Source organism: Meriones unguiculatus, chromosome 10, assembly GCF_030254825.1.
Source record: "Meriones unguiculatus strain TT.TT164.6M chromosome 10, Bangor_MerUng_6.1, whole genome shotgun sequence".
In the NCBI taxonomy this organism is placed as follows: Eukaryota; Metazoa; Chordata; class Mammalia; order Rodentia; family Muridae; genus Meriones; species Meriones unguiculatus.
This window is the reverse complement of record NC_083358.1, coordinates 41,050,461-41,075,452: the sequence shown is the minus strand read 5'-3', so window position 1 is coordinate 41,075,452 and position 24,992 is coordinate 41,050,461. Positions and strand designations below refer to the sequence as shown.

Sequence of the window (24,992 nt, the reverse complement as noted above, 5' to 3'; positions counted from 1 at the left end):
TCTTCGTCAGTTGTCTTAACAACTATGGCAATTGCTGGAAGCTTATTTTCAGCTTAATCTGTTATAGTATTCTAGAATGGAAGTTTTGTTTTGTGTGTGTGTGTGTGTGTGTTTGTATGTGTGTCCCAGCTAAATATCAGTGTGCAGACCAGTTAACCCAAACAATACACTAAAAATCAGCATTTCAGCTCTTAGTTGGCTGTCATATTAGCATCAACTATGCTACCAATTTCCAGAATCTAATTATTACATTGTGTTTTTATAAAAAAATGTTTGTTTATTAAGGACAAGAGGCATGGTGCCTGCAGCTTACTTGCAGTGCATCTGGGAAGTGTACGGAGAGGAAGCAAATGTTACAGAATAGGAAGAATCAGTTCATCTAGACTAGGAAGACAAGGATGCATGTATTCTTCTTGCAACTTTGTAGTAAACTTGAGTTTTAAAGTCTAGAACAAATTTACAAAGCTTTGTATGAATTTTAGTGTTAAATACTTAACTAGCCATTTTTGCTTTTTATTCTGATAGACATTATTTTTTTTTTATTTTTATTTTTTGTTGCATGTGTGTAAGGTCCCAGGACAACTTTCAGGAGTCAGTTTACTCCTTCTACTATGTGGCTCTCCTGAGAGTCAAACTCAGATCCTCACTCCTGGAGAGTGGTTCCTGTACCAACTGGGCCATATCCCGAGCCCTCACACGCTTTCTGTGAAAGTACCCGTTTCTTCTGTGACCTGCAAAATGCCTGCCATGTAAGAATCGGTGATCTTTCAAAACAGAAGATGCAGACCCAAATATTAAACATGTGTAAACATCGGTTGTTTTAGTTCACAGATCTAGTTATTTAGTTCACTTCATTTCATTAGACTTGTTTTCTTTTCTTTCTTTTCTTTTTTCTCTCTTTTAGTTGGTTGAAATGTTGGATATGTCAGTCCCTGCAGTTGCCAAATTGAGACGACTTTTGGATAATCTTCCAAGGGAAGCTCTACCAGACATTCTAACTTCAATTATTCGAACAAGCAACAAAGAGAAGCTCCAGGTATGTGCCCTCATAGAATGCCAGTGGTGGCTACTTGTTCCTAAGGTCTGGATAGTACTTCAACTTTCACCTTCATAAACACATTCTAGACACTCAAGGCTGTAGTTAAAATGCTTTAACTTAAAAATGACTTCAGCGAGACATTATACCTGTCATAAAAGCACTTTGGAGGCAAACACAGAAAGATCAGAAGTTCAAGGTCATCCTTGGCCAGCTTTGGCCACATGATATCCTCTCTCGAGAAAAGAGGAGGAAGAAGTGGGAGGTGGAAAGAGAGAATGTGAATTGACTTTGAAAGGTGATTATTTTCACCAGGTATGATAGCCCCTATGTGTTGTTAGGCCCAGCATGAACCTAATTTCGAGAAGGGATGAAGAGAACTCAGGAGACGGATCTCGTTGCAAAATCACAAGAGGTTTATTTTGATCATTGCACAATGGGGTCAGCCCTGCTGGTCAGCAAGGAGTGGCACTGGGAGACAAAGGCCTTGGGTTTTTAAAGGACAAGGCGTGGGAATTTTCAGAGGTTGCAATTTTGGCAATTCAGGATTGGATGAGGTATTTAACTTTTAAAATAATTGGTTGGTTCTGGGCACCCTTAGGTCCGGTCATCCCTGTCGTAAATACCTGATCATCAAGTCAGTTTGGAATTTCCTGCCATATGAGATCTAGCCACAGTTAAAGGTGGGAGAGTGATTAACTCATCCCATGTCTGTTCTGAGGAGTGGGGGCTACAGGCTTTGGGTCAAAGGTCAGGAGCTATTCAGAAGAAGAATTGGGGCCATTTGGCCCAGTTTCCAAACAAAGTTTATCTCACAGGCACTGGCCGGTGATTTTCTCTCCACCTAGTAGAGATCTCTGCTTGTTGTCTTCCTTATCTCTGCCCTCGCACATGGCTAATGTCAGGAACTTTTACATTCCTCTGCTCTCTGGAGAAGCTCTAAGAGGCTTTAATTGACATGAGCCTAAAACTTGAAAATGTAAGTTGTAAGGCAGTTAAAAGAGACAGAGGTTACAGAGTTAGTCTGATTCTTTCAGTGTAATCTCAGCACTCTGCCTCAGCAGGCCAAGGCTAGTCTAGGCTACATAGCCAGACTGTGTCTCAAAAGCAAAGCAAACGAAACAAAATTCATAGTGTTGCTTACACAATTAGTAGTAGTAACATTGGTCAGTTTATGAAAACAGAGAAAGCAAAGAATGATCTTTAAAGTAAACATTTAATTTTTAAAAATTTCACTTAATTGGGGTTTGTCAGGGAGTTCAGAGATTGATGTTGGGTGTCTTTCGCCATCACTTCACATCTAACTTCTTTAGACAGCATATCTCATTGAACTTGGAGCTCTCTGATCGGCTAGACTGGCTGACAGTGAGCTCTGGGGCACCTGCCTGCCTCTTTTCCTACCTCACAAGTGCCAGGGTTACAGAGGTGAGGCAGCACCCCCAGCTTTTACATGGTTGCTGGGAATCCAAACTCAGGCCCTCAACTGATAGGCACTGTGTTGTTGATTATTAAAGTTTAATATTGATTTATCTTTTAGTTAAACAGCAGTTATTCCTAAACTAGCTGTATACCCAAAACACCACACAGAGACTAGGATTTATTTAATTAACCTAGAGCACAATGCTGGGCAATAGTTACTCCATCGTAAACCTCTAAGCACGCATAGTTTCCTCCCATTCAGATTCCCCACATTTATATTTGCTTTTAATCATATCTTAGGTCTGGTTCATCTTTCCTTGTGGTTCCAAGTCCTCTCCTGCCTACCTCTGCTCTCCTATCCCCACCCCCCCACTTCCTTCTCCTCTCTGGACCAGGATGTCCCACCCTATTCCTTCTATTGCACAGCACTGGCTGGTTGTTTTATTGACAATACAGAGAACAAATGGTGACATGTTTACACAAACTTGAGACAGGTGATGCTTAGAATAAACATCACAATGCAATGTTGGGATTGAAACCAGATAGTGGGGTAGAGAAATCAGCCTTTGAATGAACAAGGATAAATTGTGTACATTCCACAAGAACATTAAACCAACAGCACTGGCTGGATGCAGATGAAAAGGTGGAAACAGGGGAGAGCTTGGTTTGTAGTCACCTGGCTGCAGCCTTATGAGCATGTTATCCTGAAGAAGTGCAAAGTGCAGCTGCTGAATCTGGCTGACCTTGAGATCTGTTAATCATGTATAGAAAAGTGTAATATTTGGGGCTGGAGGGGTGTCTTGGTGGGTAATCTGCTTGTTTACTATGCATATTGAGGACCTGAGTTCAGTGTCTTAGCACCCATGACAAAGCCAGGCATGGAGGGAAGTATGCTTCCCTAACTCCAGCATTGCAGGCGAGAGGATCCTGGGGGCTCACTGCTTGCGAGTCTCCAGCCAGAATGTTGAGCTCTGGGTTCACTGAGAAACCATAGCTCAAGAATAATTTGGAAGGAGACAGAGGACGACATTTGACATTGACCAGTTTGGCTTCCATGCACATGTGTGTGCACACCACAGCCCTCCCCGGTATACACGTGTGCGTACACAGGCACATTCACAAGTTAATATTTTGAACCTAGAATATGCTGAGATCCAACATATACACGGGCTGACAGTTGACATTCATTATGTTTGGTCCTCTCCCCCTTTTCTTTTCCACACTAAGACTGGCCTCAGGGCATCACATAATAGTAGGCAAGCATCTACTACCATTCTCAGCCCTATTTTTCTTCTTTGTGTTATAAGACTCATTAAATTGCTTAGGCTGCCCTTGAACTCACTCTAGTCCAAGTAGGCCTTGAACTTGAGATCCCTGTTTCTCAGTCTGCCAGGTATCTGGGATTACAGGCCTGTGCTACCAGGTGCTGTATTTTTGGTTCTTGATCATAGGATAGATGACTTCATTTTAGAATAAAAATCAGTATTTCTCTTCATGCCTTTTAAAAATTCTACTCATTTCCTCTTTGCTGATAATACAGTTAATTTGGTGGTGTTAGCAGTGACAAAGCCATGTCAAGACAGTCATGATTGTTAACAGAATTGTTGAGGTTCCTTTAGTTTAGAGGAATACACACTGAAATTTGGCAAGGTAGCTGCATCCCATAGCTCCCTGGAGGAGGCTGTGACTGACACAGGCCCAGTGTGGCCAAGGTACCCACCTGTATTCTTGAACCAAGCATGTAAAAAAGGCTGGGAGGTAGGAGCTTCAGGCTGGGCTAGAGGTGAGGGCCAGGGAAACAAAAAAGGCCTCAGAGCTGCTCCTTAGACAGCTCTGCCTCAGCAGCTCAGTGGCACCACCCAGGCACTGCCACACTACCCTCATAGGGCCACAGCAGGTCAGGGCCATGTGGATTATAATTTTTCCTTACTTGTAATATAAGGACTTAAGTCATGCTTCTACCTGCTTGTGTTTAGAGTATGTGCTTGTGGAAAAGGTGCTGTTAGTTGATTCACACTTCATAGATCCTAGATGCTGTGAGCCTGGAGGATCGGTTCAAGATGACCATACCCCTGCTGGTAAGACAGATTGAAGGCCTGAAACTACTTCAGAAAACCCGGAAGCCCAAACAAGATGAGGACAAGCGGGTAAATATTTCACTTTTGTTTTCTTTCTTGTCAGAGTCTTGCTTTATCTTCCAGCTGGACTTGAACTCAAAATGGTTTTCTTGCCTCAAGAGTGCCAATATTATAAGCATGTGCCACCCTATGCAGCTTATTCTTTTATTACACTTTCTCTCTCTGTGATAGGAGATTTAGTTCTTTTGAGAAAAGAAAAACTTGAAGCCAGGTGTGTGTCTGTATTTCTAGCTACTGGGGTGATAGAAGTAAAATGATTCTTTGAGTGTAGGAGATGAGAGCCAGCATGAACTGCTGTTTTCTTGAAAATAAAGAAAACAAAGTTTATTGCTTCTGAGAAGATCTTGATGTGTCCTGGGTAGTTCTTTTAATTGCCTAGATTTTCTTTTAGGACATAAACCTCGTCTCATTTCTTACCAACATTTCCAAAATGCTAGTATATCATTTTCATCTAGTAATAGTTGGAGTTAATTCATGATACTAAAGAGTTGAGAAGTCAGAAGGAAAACATAAACAAAAAACATTTGAGAGAGGGAAAATCTGTTTGAATTGGAACAGAAAAGGGTTTGGAATCGAAAAAGAACAAATTTTAGCATGAAGAATAGAAGCCAAAAGTTCACTGAAGCATTGTAAATGGTGGGGGTGGGGAGGAGTTAACGGCCCTTTGCTGGAGAAGCAGAACAAATCAAAAAGGCAAGTAAGCAAGTGGCACTTATCCAGGACAGGTCAGAGTTAGTGTGGAGTTAGTGTGGAAAGGCTTCCAGCTAAGAGACGTTTGCGTGCAGGAGCAACGATACAAGTGAGCAAACAGCACGTCCAGTGAAGCACGCAGAACACCTTTGCTTCCCAGTGTTTCTTTCTTTCTTTTTTTTTTTAATTTTTTTTTTAATTTTTTTTGTTTTTGAAGGAATGTGGAAGACTTTTGAACCTTTAACTAGGAAATAATTGAATGTTGTAAGTGCAGCTTAATGGGCCATCCTAGCAGGAGCTGTGAAGACATTAGTTCTGAGAGTGATGTAGACTGTGGAGGCCCTTCCCAGTGTTTCTTACAGTCACTTCCAGTCTGTCCTGACAGCCATGTCCACTGTCTGTTGGTCTGCTTCTTGAGTTCTGTGGTATGAATGTGTGACCTGCCTCCCAGTGGTTCTGAACCTTCTTTCCCAAAGATAGAGACTGTAGCCATAAAATTGTTCATGTAGCACCCATCTTGGCCTTTCCTTTGCGTAATGCTTCTTTCCTCTTCCCTCCTCTTCCTCATTTTCTCTCTCACTACCTCTTCCTCTCCCTCTTGTTTTATTATTAATATTTTGGCAAGTGGGCTCACTTTGTAGCCTAGGCTGCCCTTTAATTCTTAGCCCTTCTGCCTCAGCTCTAATTTGTTTTGGTGTATACTTTCTACTTAGGTTATAGCAATACGCCCCATCAGGAGGATTACACATATCCCAGGAACATTAGAAGATGAGGAGGAGGAAGAAGATAACGATGACATTGTCATGCTGGAGAAAAAAATAAGAACATCTAGCATGCCGGAGCAGGCTCATAAAGTCTGTGTCAAGGAGATAAAAAGGTAAAAATTTATTAGTATTTTCATTTTGCTTGTTAATGTTAAAAATTTTTGCTTATGCAAACTTGAACGTGGTAGCTTGAGTCACAGACAAAGAGCTACATTATTGTTCGTTTACCTGAGCTTTCTGCTTTCTCTTGCTTAATCTGTTCTTAGGCCACCTATGCATATTACTTCATGGCCAACTTTTGTCTTTCTTGACCTTCCTAATCCTTTTCTTCTTTAATTTTTACTTATTTTTTACTTACATGGGTATTTCTGAGGAGGTCAGAAGAGAGCATTGGATCCCCTGGGATTGTCATGGATGTGAGACATCATGTGGGTGCTGGAAATCAAACCCTGTTCCTCTGGAAAGCAGCCTTAACTGCTGAGCTCTCCCTCCCTAATTCTCAACTTTTGTCTATGATCAGTGGAATGCTGTCTCTCTTCATTGCTTTACACAGTCTAGGTCTTGAAACATTCCGTCCCTCCTGCCCCTCAGCTTTTTGGGAAAGGATCTGTCTGTGTAGGTAGGTCAGGCAGGCCTTGGCTTTGAACTCAATCCTACTTCCTCAGCCTCCTAGGTAACTAGACTACAGGCATGTGTCACCATGCTCAGCTATGAAAACATTCTTAGTATTCCTAAATTAACACCACTTTCACTAATCTTTTCCTCAATGACTAACACAGGTGATTTAAATGTTCTACTTGCATTCTGCCATTGCACCTAACTAATATCGCTGCCTTTTCAATGTCTTAAGAGAATTGACCAATTTTCTTTGTTAGTTACAGTGTTGTTCCCAGGTCAGGGTCTGTGTTTATTTTGTCCTTCTAAGGGTTTAACCCAGGGCCTGGGGGCAATAAGCATGTGCTCTACTCTGCTACTGACATGTATCCTGGCTCTGTTGTTTTTGTTTAGATTAGGTTATAAATTCCAGAGGAGGGCTGGGCCTGGAGCTCAGCAGTAGTGTTTTTGCCTATCACATACGAGGCCCCAGGTTCTGTCCCGGTACTACAATGAATTGGTTAGTTAACTCCAGGGGATGGGACTGTCAGTTTTTCCTTGTACAGGCAAAGTAAAGGAAAACCGTATCAACCAAATAGGATATGTGGTTGGATTGCACATTCAGGATAACCTCCAAGTTTACTAGAACACTCATTGTTTGTACATTTTATACATACATATGTACATATATATGTATATATATATATATTTAAACTTTGTCAGCTAGCTTTTTAAAACCTTTGTTCAGATTTGAAAAGTATGCATGGTAAGGAGTCATGGTAAGGAGACGTGCTTGAGTTTTTGGTTATTGTGTAGTTACTGTGTTTTGAACCTGTTGGCTACATATTTTTTCCCACAGACTCAAAAAAATGCCCCAGTCAATGCCTGAATATGCCCTGACTAGAAATTATTTGGAACTTATGGTGGAACTTCCTTGGAACAAAAGTACAACGGGTAAGCTCACAATGACACGTGCTTTTCAGTCTCACAGTCACTCAGAAAGCTCATGCAGACTTTCATTTTGCACATTATATCAGGATGTGGTGGTATGTGCCTGTGTTCCTACACTCAGGGGGATTCTGGGTTCAAGGCCAGAATGGACTACATTGGAAAACTCTATCTCAAAAACAAACAACAAATTATTTTTACTTTTAATTATTTTGAAACCACTTTATTGAGATGTAGTGGCATAGAAAAATTTGCTCACATGTTATGATTACATCTTGATGAAATTCAGAATACCATTCATGAAATTATTGCTATCAACTGTACCATAAATATACCATCCACTTCCCAAAGTCAACTCCCATTCATTGTGCTCTTCTAATGTGTGTGTGTGTGACAGAGAGACAGAGTCAAAGAGGGAGAGGTGGTAAAAACATGTAACAAATTCTCTTAGCAACATTTTAAAGTTTTTATTTTATGTGTATGGGTGTTTGCCTCCGTGTATGTCTGTGCATCACGTGTGTGAAAAGCCTTGTGGGTTCTGGCTTTGAGCCTTGGTCATCTGGAAAAGCAGCCAGTGTTCTTAACTTCAGAGTCATCTCTCCAGCCCTCTTGTTAACAAATTTTGGGTTGGGTTGGTTTTTGAGACAGGATCTCACTATGTAGCTCCGGCTATCCAGAAATTCACTGAGGAGACCAGGATGGCTCAAACTCACAGAGATCCACCTGCCTCTTCCTCTTAGCAAATTTTAAGAATACAAAACAGTATTGTTAGCTGTAGACACTGGGCCATGTAGCAGATCTCCCAAACTCACACTTGTCTAACTGAAAGTTGAGACCCTTTTACTGTCACCCTGCCATACCTTTCTTCCCCAGAGCCTGGCAGCCATTGCAGTGTTTCTGGGAGTTTTAAATTCCACATATTAAGTGAAAGCGTACAGTAAGTGTGTGTTGCTGGGTCTTTTCTCTCAGTGTAATGCACTCTTTGTGTTGAAAGTATGAGATAATAGTTACATGTATATGCCACATTTTCTTCATCTCATCTCAGTGGACATTTGAACAGCTTCCATTTCTTGGGTATTGTGAATATCACATTGCATTTTATGTCAGCATGTAGGCACTCTACAAAGTTCTGATTTCAATCATTTGGGCATATGCCCAGAAGTGGGGACTGCTCAATCATATGGTAGGTTTATTTTTTAATTGTTGAGAAGCTTCTATACTGTATTTAATTCTGGACATACCAATTCACATTTCTGTAACAGTGCATAGGGTTCCATTTCTCCATGTTCTCACTATCGATTGTTATAATAATTGTTATATAATGGTTTGTTTGAGATAGGGTCTCGCATAGGCCGGCTTGGCATGGAACTCACTATCTGGCTAAGGAGGACCCACCTGTCCAGCACTAGGATTACAGGCTTGTGTCTGGCTGTAATTTGGTGGTGGTGGTGGTAGTTTTGTTTTAAGTAGCCATTCTGACAGGAATAGGATGAGACTTGTTTTGCTTTGTTTTAGCAGGGTCATGATGCATAGCTCAGCCTGGCCTCAGGTTCAGGACAGCATTCTTTCCCCAGCATCCTGCATCCTGGAATCACCATTCCCAGCTCTTGATTTTGCTTTTGATAACTTACCGCTGATTTCATTTTCAAAGTTATTATTGCCAAGAAGAGCTCTAGGATATTCATTCATCTGAATGCACTCTCCAGTTTTCCCTGCACGATTTCTTTGAAGAGACTATCCTTTCCCTGGGGTGCAGTCTTGAAGGCCTAGTAAAAGTTAGTTGGCCATATATGTGTGAGCTTATTACTGGGCTCTGTTCTGTTATTATGAACGTTAGTTTTTATGCCAGAGCCATATTTCCTGATTATTGTGTAACCCACTGAGTCTGCTCAGTGCTGTCCGTGTGCACATAGCTGTGCAGCATCTGCTGAAGCCTGGGCACCTTACTCTGGGTCAGCTCCAGCCTACTTACTGCTTCCACAGCTTTGCTCGTGTACTGCTGCTGCTTGCCCCCAGGTGCCTTACCCTAGGTCAGTTCTGCCTTCTCCTTCCTTGATTATCAGCTTCCACCCCAGTCTGCTGAATTTTTATCATGAGAAGAAAGTGAATTTTGTCTGATGCTTTTCTGTATTTATTGAGATGATTATATGGATTTGTCTTGCATTCTGCTAATGTAATTTATTACATTGATTGATTGCATATGTTAAACTACCGGAGTAGTCTCAGTAAAAAACCTACATGGTTATGGCATATGTCTTTCAATGTACTTTTGAGTCCAATTCAGTATAAGAAATTGGTTAAGTGAATATGGACAATTAAGTTATAAACTATAAAGTAGCCATAAGGTTGTTGAAAAGTATATATGCTATTGAAGGTTGCTTCACAGATTAGATGAGAAAGAAAAGAAAAGCACCTTAGAGAAGACCTCAGAAAATCTCATTCTGAGCAATGTGTATACACTCACACCACTGAAACAGCACATCCAAACGTTTAGAAGAATGAGGTTGATGCTTTCTTCTTTTTATGAGTTGCTAGGTTTGGAGTGGGCATATGTAATATTACTACTGAAATGAGAAAATGCTCTTGAAATTTTTCAGTTTTTGTTATCGCTGAGAGGGGGTGAGGTTGGTGGACGACTGTAGAGCTGGTTCTCCTCTCACACTTATGTGGGTTCTGGTTGTCAGGTGTGTGCAGCACGCACTTTTATCCCCTGAGCCAGCATGCTTGCCCACCACCCTGTTTTTTTCCAAAGAAAGAATTCCAGCACAATAAAATATATAGAAATTATATTCCCCATAGAAATAATGTGCATAAAGAATATCATTGCAAGTAATATAATTTGAGCATGGGTGAATGTCTCTGGAGACACTAAATCTTAAATAGAATAATCAAACAAAATGGAAGTTTCTATCAGCTGTTTTTGTATTGCTGTGATAAACACCATGACTAAAAGCAACTTGGGGAAGAAAGGGCTTATTTCATTTTACAGCTGGTGGTCCAGGGAAGGCCAGGCAGGAAGCAGGAGGCAGGAACTGTTGCAGAGGCTATGGAAGAGTGCTGCTTACTGGCTTGCTCCCCATAGCTGCTCTGCCTGCTTCCTTACAGCACTCAGGACCACAAGCTGAGGGGTGGTGCTACCCACAATGGATTGGGTCCTCCAATACCAATCATCAGTCAAGAAAATGCAACACAGACATGCGTATGGTTTCCTCCTCTTAGATGACTCTAGCTTGTGCCAAGTGGACAACAACAAACAAACAAGCAAACAAACACCCCTAAATAGCATAATAACATTTGAAGACTTAGAGGAATCCAAATTTATTTTGTTTTTTGTTTTTTCTAAGTAATATTTAGGTTCTCCCAAAGCTTGAGAAGAGTTCTTTTACTTAAAAGTTCTAAGTGCTGAAATAAATTCTGTTTGACAGACCGCCTGGACATTCGGGCAGCCCGGATTCTGCTGGACAATGACCATTATGCCATGGAAAAATTGAAGAGGAGGGTTCTGGAATACTTGGCTGTCAGACAGCTGAAAAACAACCTGAAGGGCCCAATCCTCTGTTTTGTTGGTCCTCCTGGAGTAGGCAAAACAAGTGTGGGCAGATCAGTGGCCAAGACTCTGGGCCGAGAGTTCCACAGGATTGCACTTGGGGGTGTGTGTGACCAGTCTGACATCCGAGGACACAGGTACTGCACTGCCCTCAGCCTCTTCTCTGGTTCTGCTTTGTGATTTAAGGTTCACATTTGTATAGTAGACTAACTAGCATATGCCTCAGCTTTCTACAGTCCTACTTGAATGAAATTGTAACTTACTTTGTGATTGGATACTATATTGACTTTACACTCACTTTGACCAGTAGCATTACCCAAGTGATGATCATAACGTTTTTAGCCTTTAAAAGAATAATTGTAGCCAATAATTGCAGTTGACCAGGTGGTACACACCTTTAATCCCAACACTTGAGGAGGGAGAGGCAGGCAGATCTCTGAGTTCCAGGCCAGCTTGGTCTACAAAGTGAGTCCAGGACAGTCAAGACTACACAGAGAAATGATGTCTCTAAAAACAACAACAACAAAAAGAAGGATTTCAGTGCTTTGGGCAGATATGGGGAGGTGAGTAATCTTTGAGGGAAAATTTGTTCTACCTACAGTCTTTTATGAAAACCAGGCTGCATAAAGGAAAAAGGTCAGCATAACTGGTACAGCTTACATTTCACATTGGAGTCACTTTCTGGTTTTTGTTTGTTTGTTTGTTTGTTTTTAAGTGAACTATAAAAATGCTCAATTTATTAACCCACACTATTATAATCAGATTTACTTTCTGTTTCCATTATTTGGTTCTGTGTTTCTCTCTACTGACCTGATTGGAAGAGGCTTTAGGGAAGCCTAGGTCTGTGTGCTCAGAGGTCTCTGTGGAAGTTGAAAGCTGTGAAGTCACACACTTAGAGCATGTGGATGAGTAGCTGGGGAAAGCTGCTGTGTACCTCAGCAGTATAGCCTAACATGCAGAGAATGTAAAACATAGAACCCCTGATTTGCTGGTGCAAGAATATGATGCATTTTTAACATCTTATTTTTCCAGTGGCCTTTTCACAGGTATCGCTGACCTTAGGTAACGATGGGAAACTCTTTGAAAAACTCTTCTCCAAGAAATAATTATTTTCTGTGTGTGCTGGCCCAAGCTTGTAGTCCTGCCACTGGGGAAGTAGAAGCAGAATGGCCAGGAGATTAAGGCTAGCCATAGTTATATACCAAGTTTAACCTGAGCTACATAAGACCCTGTTTGAAAAAAGAAAAAGAAAGAAAGAAAAGGCTATTCTTTTTTATTTGCTCATAAGTGAAAAATATGCATAAAAGAAGAAGCATGCAAAGATTGAAATAAGGAATTAGGGTACATATCAGACCAGAGGAATTGATTTGAGTCATTCTTTCTGGCAATTTCAAACGATCTTTTTGTTGTCTTCGCTGGCTGGCTCTCATGAGTGCCACTAGAGGCTGTATTTCCCTTTCATAATGAAATTGCACCCTTATTTGCAGACCGGCCACAAAGAATTTGGGGCTGAAGCTGGGCACGGTGGTGCACACCTGTAATCCCAGCACTCTAGGAGGCTGAGGCAGGTGGATCTCTGTGATTTCAAGGCCAGCCTGGTCTACAGAGTGAATCCAGGACAATCAAGACTACACAGAGAAACCCTGTCTCAAATAAAAATAAAAATTAAAAAAAAAAAAAACGAGTTTGGAGCTGTGATTTTGACCACAAAACTCATGAGACTTACTTTATCCAAGTGACTTAATTTGTATTCTCTGTCATTTTAGAATATTTCCTTTTTTAACTAATTTTTGATGTGCATTGGTGTTTTGCTAGTGTGTATGAGAATGTCTCAGCCGGAGTTACAGACAGCTGTGGGTTCTGGGAAGTGAACCTGGCTCAACCTGGCTCCTTTGGAAGGATAGTTGGTGCTCTTAACCACAGTAGCCATCTCTCCAGCCCCTTAAACAAATTTTATTTTAATTTTTATGGGATTATTTCCTTTCTTACGGAAGTATAAGACTGTGTGTCTGGTGGGTTTAGGTGATGTTGGGGGAGTTTATGTTACATGCATGTGAAGGATAGGGAGTTTGCCTTTGTTTCTTTCCCCATTGGTGCTGGTAATTCTGTAATACTCAGTCCTTGGCACACAGGCGTGCAAGATCTTATCACTTCCTCCAAATACTGTTGGATTTAAGCACATCTCTGTTCTAGATTTTTACTTACACATAAGATCTGTTACTCTCTTTCAAGTAAGTATTCTCCGAACCATAACTTTGTTATTATTTTAAATTTAAATCCTCAGGAAGACATATATAGGTTTATGAGCTTCAATATTTCTTTTCATAAAGTTAATTTTTTTAAATAAACATTTTTAAGGATCTATTCTTTTTATTATTTGTATAGTAGTCTGCCTGCATGTGGGCCTGCATGTCAGAAGAGGGCGCCAGATCTCATTATACATTATATGTGGTTGTGAGCCACCATGTGGTTTTTGGGAATTGAACTCAGGGCCTTTGGAAGAACAGTCAGTGCTTTAAACTCTGAGTCATCTCTCCAGCCCTAAACTTTAATTTTTAAATTACATTCAAAGCCATCTATCATATTCTTGGTGTTATTATTTCTATAGCAAAATTACGAAGAAGCATCTCATGCGCAGTAGTGAATGTATACTACCGTGAGTCTTGTCGTGGATAAGCGTCTCACACAAATCACGCGGCCTTGGACTTACTCTGTGGTCAAGGCTGGCCTGAAACTGAAGACCCTCTGCTTCCCAAATGTTGATATTACAGACATGCAGGGTCTTACCATTTCTTGCAGACACTGTTGAATTTAAACACATCTCTCTTCTAAATTTTTACCAGCAAGTATAATTCGTCACTTATTTTCAAGTGAATATACTTTGTGTATTGTATGACTGTATGAGAGTTAAATCTATAGAAAATTAAAATTTATGCTGTCCGTTGCCTAAAGTATTTGAAGCTCTGCGTGCATTAGAAATGGGTGGTATAGATAGAGAATGTGATTGCTGTCCTCTCCCTTCAAAGGCATTTTGGTTTGATGTGAATTCAGTCTGGCTGTAAATACACTTTACTGGTTGGTATTCAACCATGTTCTAGGCATGGGGTTTCCATAGTTATTGAACACCACAGCAATCCGCCCTTGTGCTGTCAGGGTTACAGTCCGCCTCTCTTAAACTGTTAAAGCCCAGGGATAGTTTTCCTTTGAAAACCTGTTGGAGCCCCATGGACAGCGGGCAGGGGTGCTTGCTAAGCAGTGAAGGCAGAGTGTGGGTCCACATCCCAGTTATGAACTGAAGGTGCCTGGAAGTGGGCAGAAGGAATAGTCCGGGTTCCATGTGACAGTGGAAGCCTTTAGGAAACACCTAGGTCACCCACTCTCCACAGTAGAGATAAAGGAAAAGCGGCTGCTTTGTGTTGTTTCTCCCACTCAGCTGCCACTTCCCGTGCATGGGACTCTGGCCATTTGCTAATTGCACCTGTTCAGAGAAAAGAAAGTGCTGGTAAGTCAGAGATTGGTTTTTAAAAACAAAGATGGTAATTTTAATAGTTGAAAAATGATAAGCCAGGCACAATGGTGCATGCCTGTAATTCCAGCACTTGGGGAGGCAGAGGCAGGTGGATCTCTGTGAGTTTGAGGCCAGCCTGGTCTACAAAGCAAGTCCACGACAGCCAAGGCTACACAGAGAAACCCTGTCTCGAAAAAAAAAAAAAAAATGGTAAGATGAGGGAGATAGAGGAGAAAAAGAAAGGCTTGAATTTATACTTATATATTAAAATAATGATCTGATGAAGAGGAGCATTTTGTTTTTCTTCATCTTATTTTGAGTGGCTTAAAGGAAGAATGAAGCAAAACTTCAATAGCTATTAATTCACTCAGGCAATTATATCTCTATGCAATTTTTTTGTCTGTAAGTCACAAAATTTCTGTTGTTGAGTTTTTGTCTTTAAATAATTTGAGTTATCAGGAATTCAGTATGAAATGATTTTCTAAAGGATGGATTTTATGAAGTTGTGTTTGAGTAAATCTGGGTTTGTCTTTTCATAGTATGTGTTTGTGTGTGTTGTGCACGTGTGTGTGTTCTCATATGTTCAGGAACATTGCTCCTCACCTCTGAGGTGGGATCTCTCCATCAAAACTAGGCCAGAGTTGCCAGTTCAGGTAGTTCTGTTAGCCAGCTTGATTCGGTGATCTGTCTCTGCTCTGAGGCTGGAATCACCAACTCAAACCGCCTGGCTTTTACATGGGTTCTAGGGATCTGAACTCTGGTCCTCTTGATTGCCCAGCAAGTACTTTAACAGCCCAGCCAGCTCACAACCCATAAGTCTGTTTCTTATTAGTTGTTTGATTAAAAAAATAACACTTATCCTTACAATATATCTCAAATCACTGTTTATATTGACTTTTTGAAATAACTTTGCCACCTACATGTACAGATTATGAAGGCAAGGTGTCAGTGGCTCAGTTTTAAAAAATGATCTTGAGAATATGTGTTGATAAATTTTCATCAGCAACTGAAATAGGAAAGTTATAAATAAACCATCTATTCTCTACAAAGCAAAAATTGATGTATCAGTAAGTTCTTAATATTTTTACAGAAGTATAATAGATAAACTCCAGTGTGCTCATATCTTCCTCACTGCCTGCCTTTGCATATAGCTCTTCTGAAAGAGATTTATTTTAAGCCCCCCTAGTGTCTAACATTGACTGTCAACTTGGCAAGAGCTAGAACCATACAGAAGACAAGCCTCTGGATGTGTGTACAAGGAAGTTTCTCGTTGGGCTAATTCAGTTAGAAAGACCCAATCCAAATGTGGGCATCATCGTTTGGAATGAGTAAGAAGGAGAAGGCAGATCAAGCATGGTAGTACACGCCTTTAATCCCAGCATTCAGGAGGCAAAGGCAGGCAGATCACTATTAGTTCATGACCAACCTGGTCTACAAGGTGAGTTCCAGGGCAGCCAGAACTACATAATGAGAGCCTGTCTTAATAAAAACATAAACTAGGGGCTGGAGAGGTGGCTCAGAAGTTACAAACACTGGCTGCTCTCCCAGAGGTCCTGAGTTAAATTCACAGCAACCACATGGTGGCTCATAACCATCTAGAATGAGGTCTGATCCCTTTTCTGTTAGGCAGAATATTGTATACATAATAAATAAATAAATAAATCTTTTTAAAATGTATAAATAAAGTAAAAAGGGGAAAGCAAATTGAGCATTCAAGTTTCTGATTCCTGACTGCAGATGTACAGTGATGAGCTGCCTCACACTCCATCTCCCATGCCTTCCCTGCAATTATGGACTGTCCCTCCCTCAAACTGTAAGCTGAAATAAGACCTTCCTCTTTTAGGTTGCTTTTTGTCAAGTATCTTGTCATAGCAATGAGAAAAGGAAGTAATGCAGGCCCAAGGTTAGGCTTCCCTTATTAATATGTCCATCCAGTTGTGATCATTCTCTTCTTGTTTGAACCATATGATATTTATTGATAATCCCTTTTAGTAATTAAACAATGTAGGTCTCTAGCATTTCCAGCACATCTGAAAATAGCATAAATGCAGACAGAGGATCCTTAATCTGTAACTCTGGAGTACTTAAAATACCAAAAAATTTTGAGTGCTGACATGGTGCCCAAGTGGAAAACTGCACACTTATCTTCATGTATTAGGTCTCGATCAAAATATAGGTGTTCCTATGGGATAAGGGGTGGCTTAGCGCTTAAGAGCGTTGACTGCCCTTCCAGAAGCCTTGAGTTTGATTCTTGGAACCCACAACTGCCTGTCACTCCTGTTCCAGGGGATCTGGTGTCCTCTTTTGACCTCTTAAGGCATTGCAGGTATATGCTATACGGACATACATTCAGGCAAACTATCCATACATATAAAATAATAAAACGAAATTTTTATGAAGGTACTTTTAAAATATTGCCTGTAAGCTATGTGTACAAGTGCTTTATGTGGAAGAATATGAAACATAAACATAAGTGTATGTTGTATTGGTCCCAGTCCCAAGACATCTGTTATGTATATATGCAAATATTCCAAAACCAGAAAAAAAAAAAACTTAAATCCAAAACACTTCTTTTCTCAAACATTTCGGATGTAACAATCAACCTGTGTATTAAAAAACAAGCTGTGATACAGAGGATTTACTGTGATTCTTATACTTATGATTACTCATGATTTTTGTTTATTTGGCACAGTGCTAAAACATGGCTTCTAAGTGTTTTTTGAATTTATGTAAGGTTAAAATGTAGTCACATTTTGGAATTCAGTCCGTTAGATAAGTCCAAATAAGTTCAAATTTATAGAGATTTTAAAATTACTGCCAGAAACAGTCAAATTTGTTTAAACATGATATGTGTAAGTCACATTATTCTTCTGAAGACCATTACGATCTCTTTTAATCTTACTACTTTCTCAGATTGGAGCATAGCCACATATTAATGCACATGGGTAGGCGGGGTTCCCAAAATGAACACTGTCCTTTTCCTCAGCCTCCCTTTTTCTCAGATAAAACATTTGCATAGGGAAATAAATGCCCACAGAGCACTATCACTACACCAATGGTAGAGAACGTGAAAAAAAAAGGAAGGAAAATATACCCAAGTAGACTTTCACTGGAGATTGTGTTTTTGAAGATTTACTTTTTAAAGTCTTCCTGTGGGTTTACGCATGTGAGTACAACGCTCACAGAGGTCAGAAGAGGTTATCACATCTAGAGCTGGAGTTAGGAGTGGTTGTGAGCTTCCTAATGTTGGTGCTGGGAACCAAACTCAGGTCCTCTGCAAGAGCAAGCAGTAAGCTTCCTTAACCACTGAACATCTGTCCAGCCCCTCGTTGGGGATGATGGTGGTGATAACCGTTTTTAAAGCAACAGAATTCTAATATTACCCTTTCTGCTTTATACTGTAAATACATAAGCTTTTCTATATTACAAATTACTTTTTAATTTTTCTTTTTTTTTTTTCACATGTATGGGTGTTTTGCCCATCTCTCCAGACTCCATATTACAAATTCTTGTAAACATCATTATATCTGTAGGCCTTAAATATAATAAGAGCCTTTTGCATTATGTTAGATCTGAAGCCCCCTAGGTCTTCAGCCACATAATAAGAGAGCTGAGTATCATGGGATATGGGTACATGATTGTGGAAAGCTCTTTGTAGCTGGCTACTTCCCCCCACCCCCCGAAAGAGGGTTTCTCTGCGTAGCCTTGGTTGTCCTGTACTCATTTCTCACTGTATAGACCAGGCTCACAGAGATCCACCTGCAGAGGACCATAGGCTTATGCCACTGTAGTTGTTCTTTGATGCATAAGTTTTTAGGGAAATAAAAATGTTAATCTTATCATTTAAATTTTTGATCTATGAAACAGTTTTGTATATATTACACAGTAGCTGAGAAGCATTAATTAATCTATGAATTACCAGTGGCAATTAAAATATGAATCCATGTGCTTTTCTTTAAATAATAGTTTTGCCCTATATATATTCAAACGCTTTAGAATACTTTTTAAGCATTCTTCAAATTTTATCTTTAGTTAATAACATAAAAACAAAATATGCAGTTACTATCGTTTCCACACAATTCCTGTTTTTTTTTTTTATTAGCTTGTTTATTTTGTTGATAGGGTTAAATTCAGGGACTTCCATATATATTAGGCAAACCCTCTGCTGTTGAGGCTTGTCTCCAGTCAGAATTCGTGTTTTTAAACGAATATGTTTACTTCAATTCTCAGCAGTTGTGCTCTGAGGCAGTTGGTTGTGGTAGTGATGTTCCCTGCACACTTTCAAACTGTGCTAATATCCAGATGTTGTGTGCTAGGGATGTAGCAGAGAGGCAAGATTTTGCCACTTGCACTTACTTCCTACCTCTGTGGTTTCTATGGAGGATGCCTTAGTATTTTTAATTTATTGAGAAATGACTACTGTTGTTCAATGGGTTTGAGAGAGAATATTTTTTATCTTGTGTACGTCTGCATTCTCAGTATCCAATTCCATATTCCAAGACTTCTTCAAAGTATTTTCTCTCTTCAGTCAGTGAATTACTTGTGCTTCCATAATGTTTTTATCTGACAAAAAATTCAGTCCTGAATAGAAAAACGTGCAAACAAATTAAGCATATATAGACACTTGAGTGCTACATTTGTAGGGTAGTTTTAAAAAATTAGAAGTTTTTCTTCTGTAATAACTAGAAGTACTATTTAATCTTTCTACCAAATAATCTTCTATCTAGTGAATTCATATTGCATTAATGCTGTTCTCTGATCATGGAAGGAAGTGTGCTTCCCAGGGATGTTCAAGAACTATGCAGTTGGGAGGCGTTTCACTTCGTTTAAACAGGGTCAGTAAACTCAGAGGCAGATTTGCCTGTTGCATAACATGGAATTCTCTACTTTGATGTGAAGTCACCTAGACATTTGCAGTGGCATATGAGCTCTAGTGTCACTCACAGACTTAACAGTCACCTTAACAGTGGTGTTTGATCTGATGGTTGTTAGCATAGGTGTAAATGCCTCTACCTTCCTTCTCCACCCTAATCCCTTCCAACATCCCAAAACCAGGTAGGAGAGAAAGAAGGTTACTGAGGAAAGTGGGTGTAGGTCTCTTTGGCTACTTTCTGGTGTTTAGGGTCCTTCGATTCCTTGGGGCAAGTCTGATCTTTGTTTCAGATACCAAACTGCATCAGCTGCATCTAGGAGTGGCAGGAGGCAGCATCAGCAGCCACCACCACCTTCTCCTCTTCTGCCACCTTCTCCTCCTCCTTCTTCCTCAGAGGCCCCCAACTCTCTCCTGGCTCTGGCATTTATTCCCTCTCTAGAGTCCTCAGAATTAAACTATCTGCAGCTGGCAAAGATCACGCCCCACTCAGAGTCTGTTTGAGGCAAATAGTCTGCTGCTGTGGACAATCTAAAGCAGCCCCATATCCTACACCTGGGATTAAAACAAAAACCTGTTTACATGACATAACTGAGTTTTTAAAGACTCCAAAACTTCCACTACAGATGGTGATGGTTATCTTCCTTGATTTCTGGAGTAGTGACCCAAATTTCGGAGATGTCACTTCCAACTGAGGGAGTGCCTGGTGCTATTAAAAAGACATTTATAGGAGTTATTTTCATAAAACAGCCATTAAAGTCAGACTCGAATTCAATTATCCTGATTTCTACTTTAAGTCATGGTTCCTGATCAAATCTGCTGTGTGTCAAGCACTGCTAGATGGCTTCCATAACTTCTTTCCAAGTCTTCATAAGAGTGGCATTGGCACTGTTTTCCTCATTTTATAGGTGAGGAAACTGAATCGTAGGTCAAATAATTTGCCCCAACTATTTCCTTACCAGTGGTGGTTTGGAGTACCTGAGGGAGAAGAGAGTTAACAGCTGTGTGTCAACCTGTACTCTGCAGTAAGACTCAGCTTCTGACATCAGCCTGCACGCCAGTCAGAGAGGATGCACTAGATAAGAATCAGATGAATTGTAAAACCCATCAGGGTCATAGGCATTTGGAAAGTTACTGTGTGAGAGGTGAAGTTTCTGAGAACTGTTGGGAATTCAGTATGGTGACAGCTCATGCCTGTAATTCAGGAGGATAAGACAGAAGAACTACTACAAATTTGAGCCCCCCACCCCCACCCCAGGGTACATAGTAAACAATCCAGGCCAGCCTGGGATGTACTGTGAAGTCTCAAAACCAAAAGTGAGATAAGGTTTGAGTGTCCTTCAGGACACATGTGGTAAAGCTTTGGTCCCCAGGTGGGACTAATCTTTCCCTTCAGAGAATTTTTGAAGAGTACATAGGCAAGGAAAGTAAGAGAAGTATATTTATTAGCATTTTACACTATAGTAAAATACCTGAGGCAAGCAGCTTCAAGAAAAGAAATTTATTTAGCTCACAATTTTCAAAATTGAAAGTCACAAGAGCACTCAGTAGACAGGCTCTTTTGGGCCCTCTTTGACTACATTAGATTGTAGCTGGAGCAGGTGATTACACAGAGCAGGAGGCCTGGGAGAAGTGGGAAAGCCACGTGTACTCCTGTACTCTAGCCTTCTTTTAAGAATTAACTCAGAATTTATTAGAAGTAACTTAATTCCTTTATTAGAAGTATCATGCCCTCCCAGCAGACCCTACTTCTTAAAAAGTTTGACTAACTCCTGATATGGCCACCTGGAGACCAAAATTTTACCACGTGTCCTCGAAGGACACCCAAAGCTGTCTGTGCCATAACAGGGGAACATGACGTAAAGAAAACCCCTGCAGCCTTTGTAGGATCTCGATTATGAATGAAGCAAGAGAGCTGGCTGCTGTCGGGAAGCTGTTGACAGACTGTAATGACTCTTCATTCTGGACAGAAGGTTTGGACCTTTTCTGGGTGCCTGGTGAAAAAGTGAGAAGTCACAAGGACTTGTTGGCTTGCACTGCCCTAGAAGCGGTCCGAGCATGATAGTATTTTCTCCCTTGACTGTAAGTGTAGAATTTTAAGTACTTGGTTTTTGAATTCTTATAAAAAACAGAAATGCAAAGTGGCCATTAGAGGATTTGAAATTTCCTTTACTACCACACTTAACAGTCCAAGTGTGGCAAATCTGTGTTCGCTAGAGAAAGAATTTGGAAAAAGTTTAGTGAGTTTTCATGTTCTTTCTATATACCATTCTCAAATATTTTATTATTAATATTTAAATTTTTAATTAATTTTTTCACACAATATGCTTTTATTATGTTTTTACCTCAACCCCCCCCCAAATCCTCACCTCTGTGCCCACCCAACTTTATATACCCCTCTCAAAACAAACAAAAAATAAGAAATAAAAAAAAAAACAAAAAAATCCCACCAAACCAAAAAAATGAAAATCAGCCTAAACAAAATATCAATAAAGAACAAAAAAATGCCCAAACAAAGTATAATGAGACAAAAAGTCTCCAAAGATACTGTTGAATTTGTTTTGTTGTCTGGCCAATGCTCCTGGGCATGGAGCCTCCCCTGAGGTGTGGGTAATATACTGAGGGATACTCCGTTAGAGAAAGCAGTTTCCTTTGGCCAGCAGTTATCAGTTGTAGATCACTTCTTGGTTTGGGATGGGAGCCATGTCTACTTCCCCCTCTCAAGTCCTGTGCATGCTGCTACAGTCTCTGAGTTCACTTGTGCATCCTGTTGTGTATGAAGACACTATTTCCTTAGAATCATTCATAACTTCTGGCCCTTACAAAGATTATTGTTATTAAGACAAGGTCTCATGTATCCCAGGCCAGCCTCTCCTGCCACATAGCCAAGGATGACCTTGAATTTCTGATCCTCCTGCCTGCCTTAGGTGGTACTAGGAATCAAACCCAGGGCCTTGTGCATTACTCTTCATCCCCAGACCCCAATCCTGAAACCTTGAATGTGCTAATTTCTTATTGTAAAAGGACATTATTGTATCCAGCTCCAGTGCCATTCGCCTTCCCTAGTTAAAAGCCAATCATGTGACAGCTTTTCAGGCTTTCTTGCTTTTTCAAAGGTGACTCTGTTCTGCCCTACTTTGTGCAGTCATGTGGCAGAGCTGAGGCTTGCTCTGTAAACTGGCTTTGTGGTTGTGTGGGTCACGATGTAAGTGCTGCTGCTCGACTTCCTGCTGATCATTTTCTTCCCGCAGACAGTCCTTGCAACCCTTTCAGAAGCAGAATCTGTTGTCTGCCTGATGGAGGCACCAAGGCTATAATCAAATCAGTGCTGTGGAAAGCTTGCCAGCTCTGAGGGAAAGGCAAGGCTCTCAGTTGTGTAAACATGCTTATATCTGCTGTAATTACATAACGATTCTGATTCCAGTGTAACAACAGCCCCTAACATTTTCACTCAGTAATACCAGACCGAACCTGGTTATGCCATTTAGTGCATGTAGGGCAGGAGTAGACCAGGGTAGTGGAGGCTTGATATAAATTGCTTACCTCAGAGCCACTTACTATAATTAATACCAGACTGTTGCTTTTAAAACAAAAGATTTGGATCCTCTTTCTCCCTCACCCAGATCCATGTGACTTATAGTTCTTTCAATGTCATAGGCAACTTGCAATTAGAATTCAGTAGAAAATTAGAATTGAATCTTTTTGGCCCATCTGCTGTGTGCTGCTGAGAACCAGGGACTTGTAGTCTCAAAGTCTTGCCTCTCGGCGGTGTTCCCTCTTGGCCCTCATTGCTGTGACTTGCTGCTGCTCTTGCAGGCGCACCTACGTGGGCAGCATGCCTGGCCGCATCATCAACGGCTTGAAGACTGTTGGAGTGAACAATCCAGTGTTCCTGTTGGATGAGGTTGACAAGCTGGGGAAGAGCCTGCAGGGTGATCCTGCAGCCGCTCTGCTCGAGGTAAGGTCTAGAAAAATCCCTGCATTCATACTTGGGTGCGAGTGAGCATAGGTCATATCCAAGTCATGTAAATATCAGTAGTTATAAGGAAAACAGTAGAGCACAAGCCGAAGTCTGGAGCTAGTTACAGCTATATAAAAATCACAAATTTCTTCCTCTTTGTATGTCTTTCTTTTTAATTTTTATGAAGCAAAACAAATTTTTAGACATGCTCATTGTTCAGAGTAGTAATAAGCTTTTTGCAGAAAGTATGAAGTCCTCTTCTCCCTGGGCCCCATATCACATTAGCTTCTAAAAGGCATTGTTACTTTGCTCCATTTTCTAAACATCATTTGCCAGGCACAGTGGTTCAAGCCTGTAATTCTTGCTACTTGGGAGGCTAAGGTAAAAAGACTGAATTCAGTGCCAGGCTGGGCTGTATAGCAAGAAATCGAGAAATAGACTTCAGGGACAAAAGAGGGGATTCAAACCTGCAGAACAGAGCTCCTTCTGTTGTGCAGCCTCTGCTGTAGCAAATTGAGATTTTTTTACTTTACTTTTTTGATTCCACATCTTCCTTCATAAATTGTTATCTCTTTCAGTTGATTCATTATTGGTTGTTAATGTTTACAGATTATATGGGTGCTTTTCAGAGCTTAGCCATGCAGTTCCTGTTCTTGTTGTTTTCTTATATCTGCTTTTGAAAATTGAATTGCCTCTCTTCTGCCTGTCTTTCACAGTTTTTGTTCTGCCCTCAGGATAGCCAGCACTTCAGGGGTTCTAGGCTTTACCATTGTGAGTCTTCCAGTCAAAACCAGTTCTTCTCTACCTGTGACACATGGAGCTTTCCCCATGTTGTCTTTCACCTCCCACCATATTGAATTTTCTGCCTCCCCGCTCTGTGTTTTGGCTTACCTTACTCTGTGTTGTTAATTTAACATGAGCTTGTCTGGGTGGGTTTTTTTTTTTTTAATGCAAATTTTAAAGCATCTTCATGTTTTCCTCAGGCAAGCTTGATAACTTGACTGGGCATGGAAATAATTTCTCTGCAGGGTTTCCTTTGCCCCAGTGGCTTTCTGGTTTCTGTTGTTGCCATTGCTAAGTTTGAGGTCACTCTGGTTCTGTCCTGCTTGATGCTCTGAAAACTTGGGAGAGTCCCTGCGGACTACAGGTGGCAGGGAAACAGTCAGGGGCGGTAACAATAAAACTCGGATGAGCCCAGTTCAGATAACCGGTGCTGAGTCAAGACTTTAAGAGTCTGACCTCTGCACATGCATTTTTGTCATATTTAAGCATAGTACAAATTTGGAGAAAAATTTTCAGATAACAACTCAGCTCATTAAGTACAAGGCTTATGTCATGTTTACATTGAATACAACGAAGCTTAAGATGTGTTTACACTGATGCTGTTTACAAAGTACATATGGCTTTATCCATGAGAACAGTTCTTGTTTGTAGGCACTAGTTTTTCAAGCTCTACTTTATTTGGGGGTTCCTTAAAGCTTAAACCTCTTTTTTAACCACCTCCCAACCCAGGTAGG

At 40.6% G+C, this 24,992-nt stretch overlaps 1 protein-coding gene across 1 annotated transcript in view; it reads left to right on the top strand.

Annotated features, from left to right (window-relative positions):
* Lonp2 (lon peptidase 2, peroxisomal) overlaps nucleotides 1–24,992 on the top strand; it is an 87,355-nt gene that overhangs the window by 7,859 nt on the left and 54,504 nt on the right. The window contains exons 3-8 of the mRNA XM_021656639.2: nucleotides 905–1,036; nucleotides 4,480–4,602; nucleotides 5,997–6,160; nucleotides 7,501–7,595; nucleotides 11,015–11,273; nucleotides 23,331–23,472. Coding sequence (XP_021512314.1) covers nucleotides 905–1,036; nucleotides 4,480–4,602; nucleotides 5,997–6,160; nucleotides 7,501–7,595; nucleotides 11,015–11,273; nucleotides 23,331–23,472 — 915 coding nt within the window. The remainder of the gene's footprint in view (nucleotides 1–904; nucleotides 1,037–4,479; nucleotides 4,603–5,996; nucleotides 6,161–7,500; nucleotides 7,596–11,014; nucleotides 11,274–23,330; nucleotides 23,473–24,992) is intronic.